Source organism: Pavona decussata, unplaced genomic scaffold (assembly GCF_977016875.1).
Source record: "Pavona decussata unplaced genomic scaffold, jaPavDecu1.1 SCAFFOLD_46, whole genome shotgun sequence".
In the NCBI taxonomy this organism is placed as follows: domain Eukaryota; kingdom Metazoa; phylum Cnidaria; class Anthozoa; order Scleractinia; family Agariciidae; genus Pavona; species Pavona decussata.
Genome location: NW_028145468.1, coordinates 1,004,882 through 1,017,059, shown reverse-complemented (window position 1 = coordinate 1,017,059; position 12,178 = coordinate 1,004,882). Strand labels below are relative to the sequence as shown.

General features: G+C 39.5%; 1 protein-coding gene across 2 annotated transcripts in view; it reads right to left on the bottom strand.

Annotated features, from left to right (window-relative positions):
- The window catches only part of LOC146482355 (uncharacterized), a 45,809-nt gene that overhangs the window by 22,432 nt on the left and 11,199 nt on the right, over positions 1-12,178 (bottom strand). For both annotated transcript variants that reach the window (XM_085107209.1, XM_085107210.1), the window contains exons 11-21: positions 11,721-11,787; positions 10,940-11,048; positions 9,373-9,451; positions 7,834-8,006; positions 6,045-6,126; positions 3,396-3,649; positions 2,678-2,906; positions 2,208-2,264; positions 1,514-1,609; positions 1,031-1,101; positions 466-625 (exon numbers count right to left, since the gene is read on the bottom strand). In XM_085107209.1, the coding sequence (XP_084963335.1) occupies positions 466-625; positions 1,031-1,101; positions 1,514-1,609; positions 2,208-2,264; positions 2,678-2,906; positions 3,396-3,649; positions 6,045-6,126; positions 7,834-8,006; positions 9,373-9,451; positions 10,940-11,048; positions 11,721-11,787 (1,377 nt within the window). The remainder of the gene's footprint in view (positions 1-465; positions 626-1,030; positions 1,102-1,513; positions 1,610-2,207; positions 2,265-2,677; positions 2,907-3,395; positions 3,650-6,044; positions 6,127-7,833; positions 8,007-9,372; positions 9,452-10,939; positions 11,049-11,720; positions 11,788-12,178) is intronic.

Here is a 12,178-nt window from a genome sequence, read left to right as displayed (position 1 = left end):
TCTAAGACATCTTCTTCCCCTTATACAGATTCCTCTTCGAGAAATTCTTCAACAAAAGTTGCAAAACCTGCAACAATGACCTTCAATGTCGCCGCCATGTCGCTGTTCACGATGTTACGGAAATTTGTTTTTTCCTTCGGAAAACCGCTGTCTGCGTGTTATGTCGCGGGCATTATTCCAGAAACAGAATAATCGTTTTATTGACGAAAGATGGAATGGCTATTCTGGAATAATCCGGAATGTATTCTTATTCCGGAATAGGGTCAATCGAGCACACCCTAAGTTTTATGTGATCTTTCTGGTGATGAGACTTATTTCTTCATATGACGTAATCTGAACAATTTATAATCTGTGACCCAGTCCGTTTATGAACTTCGGAACGGGCAATTGTTTTGTGACGTTCCCTTTGACGTCACCGTGGTAGATCTAAAGTTCCTTAATGGATGAAACCACTGTACAACCTACCGGAATGAGATCCCCAGGGCCAAGTTTCAACTTGCCATCTTTAAATTCTCTCAGCGCCCTGTTTCTTCCTTCTGATTCACCATACACTACTGAACCATCAATGTAGGAGGTTATTTTGTTGATCTGCTGTCTCGTAATGTTGGTGTTGCGACCGGTACATCTAAATGTACAAAGCAAACATGAACCATTGTAAAAGGAAATAAATTGAAACAATATGTAATGAATAATGAACTCCCCCCCCCCCCCCCCCCTTTCCACTCCCAACCCGAATACAAAACCGGAGGTGACGCTTACATAATATAGCTTCGAAATCTGATTGGCTCGTTGTGTTGTTTACGTCAGTTGTGATTGGCCAGAGTAATAACTTTGGTTTTGGTTTTACGACACTAGTAACATTCGGCATTCAGCAAAAGGAGAAATTATTGTAGGCTCGATAACCAGCCGCTGTTCGGGAAACGAGCCCGCGCTCGGGGAGGAAAACCGGACCCAAGGGAGCAGCGGAAATTGAGCCTAAAACTATTGTGGCCGCATGAAACAATTTTAACCGTTAATAAATCAGTCAAACCTGTTATAAGTCGAACGCACAAAAGGAAGGTAGATATCGCCTTTATTCAGCGGATCAAAGTGGACATCGCCCTAAAAAAAAATAAGTATGTTCAGTTTTGATGATAAAACTTGAATATGGGTGCAAAAACTAACTTTCCTTTTATTAAATTTAACATATTAATACAACAAAAAGTTTAATAACGCATAAAAAATGCAGGCGACTTTTACGACTTATAAGTGACTTAAAAAAATCTTGAACCATGAGTTGAGGGACTACTGCTCACTTCAAAAGACATAAAGGAGGTATTCAATCCATTTACGTTGAAACATCTAAATCTCTTGTTTTATGTACACAGACGTTAGTTGAATAATATATAATTTTTTTATTTTATCTGTTTGTTTTTGCAGGGGGTGTGTGCTCAGAAATATATATCAAAAATGTTCGTCGGACCTCATTACTATTAAAAGCCTTGTAAATAAAGTTTGTAAATGCAAGACGAACCTTGGGCACTTTAATTGGTAGCCACACGTCACTCAAAACACCTTGAAATTCGTAGCGAGGCAGCGGACTGGAGAAATCCGTGTCGTGAGCCAAGAACTGTAAAATAGAATCAAATGAATACTATTATCTTATAAATCGTGATGATTTCATGAGTGAACTGCAGCGAGTGATCACGAAATCTGAGTCAAAATACTATTCTAAAACATGTACCGCTATTGGTCTTAGTTCTATTCTATGAATCTGAACCACTGAGTGACTGGCTGACGGATGGACGGACGGACTGACTGACTGGCTGACTGACTGATGAAGTGACTGACTGAGTGACGGACGGACTGACTGACGGACTGACTGACTGACTAACTGACAGACGGATGGACGGTCTGCCTGACGGACGGACGAACTAACTGGCTGACTGACTGATTGATAGACAGAGGGACGGGCTAAATGACTGACTGACTGACTGACTGACAGAAGGTCGGACTGACTGACTGACTGACTGACTTACGGACGGACGGACAGACGGACTGACTGATAGACTGACAGACGGACGGATTGACTGACTCACTGACTCAATGACTGATTTCCCTGCTCGTTTGCTGGCTCCCTGACAGACAGAGGGGATGACGAATCGAAAACTAAATTGATAGGGAGATTGAACAAGGCTGAAAAAAATTAATCCTATACGATTGATTACCTGACCAAAGTGTGAATGTAAATCACTAAGTCTTCGAGCGCTAATCTTTGACTCAATCTGCAATAAAAACAAAGCATTTGCGTCAGCATCTAACGCTAACTTCTCAACATAGGACAAGGCAAGACAAGATGAGTTATTTAACTCAGCTCAGTTTTACATGGATAGGTTGAATTTAAATAGGTAACTAAAACAGAGTTCAACTAAGGAAAGTAAAATTATAACAACAAAATAGAGAGGGAGTTGGGATCATCCAAATAGCAGGGCTAATCTAGTGGATGACCCCAGAAACAAAATACAATTACAGACAGAATATAGAATATATTTTTTGTAAAAAGTATTTCCTCATGCAGCAAAGCAGGTAAATAATTAACCATCATTAGTGATACATCAGTTCGTATAAGTTCATGTTTCACTTCAAAGTTTTTGTGCGTCCTTTTTCCCTTTGCGTTTCAAAACATCAAGTTTCGTACCTGACGAAAGAGTCCATTGCTGATATCCCTTGGCGATGGCCTGTTAGATCCAAATCCATTCACAGCGTCCAAGTATCTACAATTTCCATTTTGCCTCTGCTCTGGGGTACATGTGCCCGCGGGCATCGCGATGCCGTCAGCGTACATGGCAGGCACTTCACGTGTTACATCTTCCATTGCAGCGCCCCACCACACGTGATCCTTATTGTAAGAGGTGCCATCAAAGCGTCTTTAAAAATAAACATAAATACTTAATTCCAATCGGTGGGAAGGCTGCTTTTTACTTATATAGGGTAGTGAAGGCAGCTTAAGACAGACAGGGTGGGTGAATGAGTGAGGGGAGCGACGTGGTCGAGTGGTTAAGGGCGCAGACTCGTAATCTGGAGGTTCCAGGTTCGAGTCCCCTCTCTGACCCCTAGCTTGCATTTGTTTCATGGTGGTCCCCTGTTCAAATCCTCGGCCACGCTTTGTTAATAGCCAACTGGTAAGCCTTCCTGCCAGTTGGGATTTTTTAAAGAGTTTCTGTTCTGTTTAAAATATTTCTTTGATTACACGGCCCCACAAGCCTCTACCTTTAAATATAACCGTGTATAAATAAATTAATTTACTTTCCTTTTTACTTTTTACATGAGCGAGCGAGTGAGCGAGCGAGTACGTACTTTTTATTTGACCAAGCCACACTTTCCTCTCGAAAAACCTAACGGCACTACCAACTTACCTTTCATCTGTAACACCAGGTTTCAGTCCAATCTGTCTGCCATCCTCGCATTCGCTGGAAGAGTAATTACGGCGATAGGAAAAAATGACGTAACATGTGGCGTTATTAGTCTTCAGCTGGTTACCCGGACTAGGTTCTAGGCCAATCGAGTAGGTGAATTTCTGCATGTGAAGCTCCGCCGGGTTAACATCACGATTAACTTGAAATTTCACTGTCTTCCCATCTGGGTTGATGGTTACCGTTGAGTGGGAGGGCTGAAAAAAGTTATAGAGTATTACTTTTGAAAGGTGAATAGAAATTTAATTTAATTGAATTTAATTGAATTTTCGTTGTCTTTAAAGTCGATCGTTCACCTTATCTAGACCGGGATTTTTCCGTCTTCTGGGCCGGAGGGGGGGGGGACATCCCCCCTTCCATAACTTCGCAGGTACAAATGCTATGACAGTGAGACTTGGAGAAGAGAAAGTACGTCCAAAGGTGTTTCCTTTGAAGTCCGCAACGAGAAGTGATGACGTCATATGAAGTTGTCAAATGGCGGCCATCTTGGATCCGCCATCTTGGATTTCCGGATTTTCTCAAAACTTTAGGAAATTTATTTTTAGAGAACGAAATTGAACGAAAAGTAATCAGAACCAATAAAGGAACACTGATATGGGCTAAAAACATAAAAGTTACAAAAAGAAAAGTAATTTATCTTCATTCTAAAACGGGATTTTCCATTTTCTGAAAAGATGACCTGTCAACATCAAAGTAATGAACAGTAACCTATCTCATCAATTTGTTCCCAGATCAAATTCAGAAAAAAAGTCCTGAAGTTTCAGGCTGTTTGCTCAAATATCAAAAAAGTTATTTTGTTTCAAAAACGCCGCGGGCAGAATCTGCTTCCCCAGGCCAAGATAGGGTTAAGAAATTAGTGTCACTCGGGTTTTGGACTTGCGTTCCTTTCAGATGAACTAGAATTGAACCTGTCAATCTCTACATCTCACAATTGCTGGGTTTTTATCAGGTCGTGAAAATATGCCAACAAGGAACGTTCCATTCAATTAAGAGAATGTTGTTAGTCGGTTTATGTGGCCTTGCCAACCTTAACTCTGCTAAAATTTAATTGGATCTGAACTCAATGTAAACACGGCTCATTTAAGGTGGCCGAACACAGTTTGCGCGCGCTTTACAGATTCTGTTTCTGATGCTATTGAGCGCACGCTAGGGTTGTGGTAAGCAAATACTATCGATCCCTCGGTTTTATACTAAATGGATCACAAAGGTGAGTTTTGCTCTTAAAATAACTCAGTTTTTATCTGCAAATCCTTCTTCATTTATCACCGAACAAAGAAAGTGAGTTCACGAAGAGCTAAGCCTTTTTGCAGGCTTTTCTTCTTTGCTGGGAAAACTAATTTAAAGCCACGCATGCGCATTTGACCAAAAAATTGTGACTGTTTTTTTTAATGGAAAAAACCCTTTTTCTAAGGAACCGCTCGTTAGAATTTTGTAAAATTTGACACAACAGTAGTTCCTTAAAAGTGTAATTCACCTACAAACAAAAAACAAAATCTAACAGAGGGTATCTCCAAAAAACATTAAAGTGCAAAAGCAACATTTACAGGATATCCCTCTGTTAAAATTACATGAAAGCAGCGTCACTCTGTCAGTATTTTGTGAGTTTTTCTGGATACAAAAAATGAAAAAAATCTAACGAGTACATTTTCTAAAAATTAAGGAAAACCATTATTTTTGGACGGTTAATAGCTTGCTGTGTTGCTATGGCAACGCCACCTTGCTCAACAAGAAGTATCAAAATTTATTCCTTCTTAGTTAATCTTGCACCATGCTAATTTCGAGTACTCAGAACTACGTAGTTTTCAAATAATGTTTACCAACACCTGTATACTGGAAAACTGTGTTCGGCCACCTTAAGTTAATAGAGAGATTAAGCACCACGTTTATGGCAAACGGCAAACATGAGATTCGCGTTTATGTTTTCTTGAAAATTTGAGTGCGTAGATGAAAATAGTAGAAATAATTCTGGCCTTTAATTATAACGTAAAAACACTCAATTTTTCTGAGAAATTGAAAACAGCGAGCGGCAAATGAAGGATAAACATGGTCACGTGGTCATTTCTGCCGTTTGCCGTTTGCCGCAAACGTGGTGCTTAACCTCTCTAATGCCTTGAACAAACAACGTAGCATTGGAGATCATGACACAGTAGTTCGTTGCGACCATTCCCGGGTTTCTGCGTTACGATTCTACGTCTGCAACACAACATGCGTGCAATGCTGCACGTGACAGTTTAGTTAGGCGTGGAAAAGCGTCTTCGATTTCCCGCGATTGCCATGTCTTTGCTACGAGTTCTGATTTGTTCAGTGGGCTGCTGGCATCTGAGGGGAGTGGGGATCGTGCGTTTGTTGTCACTGCTCAGCTGTACTGTGGAACACGCCTCCTGAATAGAATTAATCCTCTGATGGGTGTTTTAAATCCTTCATAAGGACCCATCTCTTCGTTCAGAAAGGCTTTTTCAATTAAGTCATTTCAAAAAATTTTACTTTTTTATCCATTTATCTGTAAAAAAATCATTCTTCTTAGCGTGGAACTGAACACTGAATGCATTCCAAGATGTCGCTCTGTACTAATTGTGTTAGAATATAAATCACCTGTTTGTTGATCTTCGCAAGTTTCAAAGAAGGACACTTGTTTAGTGAGGAGTAATGAAAGGTCTTCCCTGAATCACCAAACCTAAAGAAATGTTCAAAATGGCATTACTCAACTGGGACAGACGATGTAACTGAAATTAGGATTAAGGCCCTAAGCCTCGCTACTCAGTAAAATAACTGTGCGTTGGAAAGCACCTTTCTATATTTCGCGTGACTGGTTGCTATCCTCCTTTTTCCAAGCATCAAAAATGCTTCTATCAGGAATGGGGCAGCATTGCATTTGCATTTCAACCAAATGTAGTCGGACGGAGTTTTCCAAGGTTTTGGGCGTGCCGCGAGCATTGCTGCAAGCATTATTACATTATTGGGCGTTTTAATAACGTTCAAATCAAACTGAACTTCAAAACCGAACTAACAATTGCGTTTTTTGGTTGCCGTCAAACACGGTTGAGGCGACAGCCAAAGTATACAACAGAGAAAAAAAAATCAGTAAAACGATGGTGGCTTGAGACGATGACTTCAAGGCACATATTGACTTGACAATATTTTCAAGTCACTTCATCAAACAGGGGCACCCAACGACAGTTTTCTCTCAGATCCTTTGAAGCGCTATTTTAGGCTATCTGGAGTGCCTTTAAAGCTCTCTAGGTTCATTTCAGGCCGCACTATAATATTTTTATCTGTTCGGTCATTCTAGGGCAACTTGAGTCTTTTCGAAATTACTAGGACTACTAGGGCATCTTTGTCCATTTCCCGAAAACCTTAGGCCTTATTTCCTTTCCGTTTTCGGTACTCGAAACGACATTTTTATCAATCCGAAAACACTAGGCCTTAATTTTTTCATATCACGAAAGTTCGAAGTGAAAATTCCCTTTAGAAAATTGTAGGAGATTAAGGGCCTTCCGAACAGATAATTTACCGAAACGATCCGTTGGGTGCCCCTGATCAAAGCAGTGTTTATTTTACGCATCATTCACTATAAGTACACACAACTCAGTTCTGAAATGTTTTATTGATTTATTTGTAATCAAATATACAGAATTTCATTTTTACTCTGATCTTGTCCATAAACTATAGTTTAAGGATTCGGTAGTGGCTTTTCTAATTCAAACCGGGATCGCGCAAAATTTACAATTTATACTAATTTCGACTAATTTTATCGATTTTGCCAAAGCATCAATCCTAAGAAATTTCGATCCAAAACCAATAACTGGTGTAAATTAGACATCAATCAGCCTCTTGTAGACCACGCAGTAGCCGGTTGAAAAAGTGGGATATGGTCCCGTATCGAGATACCTTAAGCTACTTGAGTGGTGATCATTTCTTTTAGTCACGTGACCTGTTTGTTTCGTCGAGCAGTGATATTGTTAGGATACGTTGATTGATTCGGGCGTAAAGGGTTAAACTTCAGAGGCCGGTTGTTTGAAAGCAGGTTTAATTTTCATCTCGCTCACTAAGAAACGTCTTTAAAAAGCCCATTTTAAGCTAAAGCAATTGCATACAAAAAACCAGGAAAGATTTATTGCTCGACGATGACCCCGAAACGTCGAGCAATAAATCTCTCCTGTTTTTCTGTATTTTAAGCTAATGGTAAAAAAAAATTAAATTACAACTAAGGGCCAATTTTTTTTTTTTTGGAAAACATCTTTATTAAATAGTAATTAAACTTGAATCAAAGTTCGCGTTAACCAAGGATTAGCTTAGTCGGGCTTTGAACAACTGGGTCCAGAGCTCAATAGCTGTTGAACGGCACATTAAATGAAGTTTTGTTTATGACATTGTTACGTACCTTTTTGTGACTCGAAGTCTTTTGTTAGGAGGTACATTAACGTATGTCACTTGCATGAAATGAGGGGGCCACGTGACTTTAACGGTGACATTACCGCTGTCTCGTCCCAGTCCAAAATGAGCTGCCAGGGAGCTCTGACCCAGAAAATGTGTACTGGAACCGATTTCCTGTGTCTAGAAAAAAAGAAGATAGCGGTACAGCAAGTCAAGGCTTATTAAAATAAGCTATATACTCAGCATGGAAATGAATGTTTGCTTTTATCTAGTGAGCTAAAAAGGTAATTTTACCACCGTAAAGAGATTTAAGTGCTGATGTTTCGAGCGTTAATTAAAGGGGAAGTATCACGAAAATTTTGTGTCATTTCAAAACCCGAAAATGTTTGTCTAACAGCAGAAACAAAAAAAACTAATTCTCTAGTTTTGTTATATATTATCACCCCAGTGCAATAAAACTGTTTATTAGTGCCTCTGGCCAGAGACAGAGTAGGTCGGAATGGAAAATTGAAAAATGTTAGTCTAACGTTTTTCAAGTTTTCGCATTTTTGTACTTCCAAAATGCGCTAGAACAGAGTACGAGTTGTTCCTGTCAAGAATTGAGTTGATTTCTCTCCTCTTCTTGCTCTAGCATTATTTTGTAGCAAAGTGAAGGCCTTATTTCACCATTTTTAACAAAAGAGGTCAAAAACCCCATGACACTTCCCCTTTAATTAGCCGTTCGTCAGAACGAATCGCTCTGACGCGAATCGATTACCTCTGAAGAGGGGTTGACGCTCAGCACTCGAATGTCTTTACGGTTGTCAACTACCTTATCAACTGGTTGATAAAACCAAATATTAGTTTCCACTCCCCACCGACCCAGCTGGGTTTGCTGTTTGCAAGAAACATGGCCGGTAACTGATTATTCTTTTTTCGCAATCCAGGGGAGTCTTTTGATTGTGTTCGAGACGAAATTATTTTGCGATAATGTCTCCTCAAGTGCAGGATTGTAATTTGTTCAAAAGCTGTCATGGCAGCGCGATATTTCAATGGGATCGGCACGACCAGATCAAAATTTTACTTCTGTGAATGAACAGGCGACTTTGCACGGCGTTGTTGTTGTTTTATTGCTTTTCGTTTCAGTTACACTATTCAAAACATTTTCTGTTTGTTATTCAACACTTTTATTTGCTTCATTTTGTGGTTAACATTCATCGTAGAAAGTCAAAATTGGGAGAGTATATTCCGTATTATTTACTCCCAACTAGCCGTCATTAAAAAGCCGCCTAATGTCGCCCCAAAATCGATTTAATTTAAGGTTGCGTTCGATTGACCGTTTTACGGTATAAGAATATCCGAAATAGCTGTTAGATTTCTCTTTTTAAGTAAATTTGGGACTCCATTTCTGCAAATGTCCGCTGATGCACGATAATTTACCAGCGATTTTGTATTCCAGTAACTCCAAAATCTCTCACGAGAGATTTCTTGTGTTCATTGTATGTAGTCCTATTCCGGAATAGGGTCAATCGAACGCACCCTTACTTTACAGTATATGCTGCCCTACTTGTGTGTGGTTGTTTCCCATGATTACGTGCACGCGGGCACCAAGGCTGTCACATAACTTATCGTGGGCCGTAAGGCATCTAAAAGAAAACAAATATAACAGAGACACTGAGACCATGAAAGCAAATTACCTCAGTAGGTTTACCCATCAACACTGTACAACTTTAGAAAATTAGGAAAGTGTGGTGCGAGTGGTCAGTTTCGCAGCATCAAGTTGATCTCCACTTCGCCAAATGTGACTAAAGTATCTGTTTAGTATTTTTTGTTGCATTAAGTGTACGGCAGTCAGTAGATTCCGGCATGTAGAGCATCTCTTTTTCTAAATATTGACATGAATTCGATTTATTTTAATGTTTATGAGCTTAATTAAAAATCAGTGAAAGGAAACTGTATTTTAGTCTCAAGTAATTTCTTATCAGCTCATTTCGAAAAGTCTTTTCATTTCGCTTAAGACCTCCAGTTTATAAAGTAAGTGTAATTTCGTCTCCATTATGCAGCTAACAAGTATGGACTTTACAACCAAGAGCCATTAAGAATGAAATTTAAAAAGTTAGCGGTTCGCCCATTTCTGACGCCATTACTTTTAAAAACCAGTTTGTTCGCTTTCAAATTTGGCGCTCCAGCGCGTCTTTTTTATGCTAATGCGATACTTTAAGGGACAGTGTCGCCGATTTTTAGTGTCGCTACGAATAGCCAAAAAACGTATTTGTTTCAACGGAATCCTCAAAATAATGGTCGGTGTTTGTTAACAATAACCTTACTAGTGCAAAGAAACTACTATCATGACTATTGATTATGTTTTGCTGCTGATTACTAGGATAGAAGTGGATTGCAAGAAAAAATTGAAAAAAAAAATTGGCCAATTTTTCCAAGTTTTTCCTATGTATTTTAGAGAAAAAATTGCTAAAAATTGATTGTGGTTTGTTCTTCCGAAGAGTAAAAACTTTAACGGTTACTTCCTGATGTCAGTAAGAGAAATATCATTTACAAACCATTTCTTTGCAAAATATTTTAATAGTTTTGACCAAAGTACAAAATCGCCGCGACAGTGCCCCTTTAATCATGTGAATATTAAGGGGGTGTTTACATGATACCAGCGTGACTTTCATTCCGGTACGAGTTCACTCCAGTTCCCTCTTGTGGCTCTGTATTCGTTTACATGATACCAGCACAAAATCTTGTACCGGAGCGAGTTATACCGGTGCGAGTTCACCCCGGTAACTGTACCGGGGCGAGATTTTCATTCCGGTACGAAAACTCATCCCGATGTCATGTAAACGCGGTACGGTTGTTCGCTCCGGCATGAAATCACTCTCCTGGGAGTCTAGAACGGATAGCGTATGCACAGTCTTCGATATCCAATCCAATATGGCGTCACCTGGGCGTCACAATCACGTCGGTCGAAATAAAGTGTCCATTCATGTAAACACGGTATGAAATCACAATGTCATACCGGTATCAAACTCGCACCAGGGCGAGTTTTCACATGTAAACACCCCTTAAGTGCCCGACCATTCTGCGCCAAGTACGGCATTGCTTTATCAGTGATCATAGCCCCTTTGACATACCGATGCACAACACGGACTCGAATCCAGTTGTTTGGTTCTCGTTGCTGATTTTGATAGAAAAACGGCGCTCCAATGTTGTTACACACAACGATGTCTTCGTCGCCATCATCTTGGAAAATAAAATAACGAACATCACGGTAGGTACTTATTGCCTTAGTTCTTTTTATTTTAAATCTCTTCATTTTTGGAGCCTCATCTGTCATGAATTTCTAAACAGCATTACGTAATATGGAGGCCAACTAGAAAATCGGATGGTTAGCTTGGCCTCCATCCTCAATCGCTACCTCAATATTATTCAAAATAAATTAAAACAAAATTTTACTATATATACAAGAATGTAATTATAACAATCTTCCTAATTAACCATGAGGAAAATAAAGGTTGTTGTGATGTTGTTGTTGTTGTTGTTGTTGTTGTTGTTGAAACAGTCAAATATTATTACCAGCGCATTCAGTCAAATGATGGAGACCTTAAGCAGCTATAACGGTAGCCTGCAGAACAGGTGGAAGAAATGTCTTCAGTGAAGCTTGCGTTGACAATTATTTACGATAAAAAAGTAGAGCGACTAAGGGATTAATGCCAACAAAACTGTTGGCCAAAGGTTGTACATGTTTACGTTTAAATGTGTACCTAACGCAAAAAGCTTAAGATATCAGAAAAGGTCACCAGTTTTGGCTTTAAAGTGGAGAATTCCAGGTTTGTCTATATTTTGCCTCGGGAAATTATGATCTCAACTGCGCACGCGTCGTAGGCTTGACCGCTGTGAAGGTGCATGTCTTACCGTCGTAGTCCCACTTCAACAGACCACGCCCTTGTCCTGTGCCATTTAATCCATATAAGGCAGACACCTCGGAGAAACAGAGACAAAAAAAATTTTAGATAACTTCCTTTGCGAGTGACATGGTCTAGTACTTTTATAAAACATGCAAAAACCTTTTTCTTCCTTTCTGTTTGTCTTTGCATTCAATTCAGATTATTTCAGTCTGTATCAGAATTCTCATTTTCTACTGCTCTCTTGGAGTGTTTTCCATTTTATTATAGAACTTCATGTGTGAAACAAGACAGGAAGATGTTTGTTACCTTTCTTAAGTTCACTGAAGCAAACACACTACCAACTCAAAATTAGACCATCGACCATAACGAATCGAGACCAGAAACCGGCAATAACTAAGCGGTTAGTCTGGTCGTTTATTAATGTACCATTCCCTACACAGTGGACCTTCTGTAATTACGCATTGT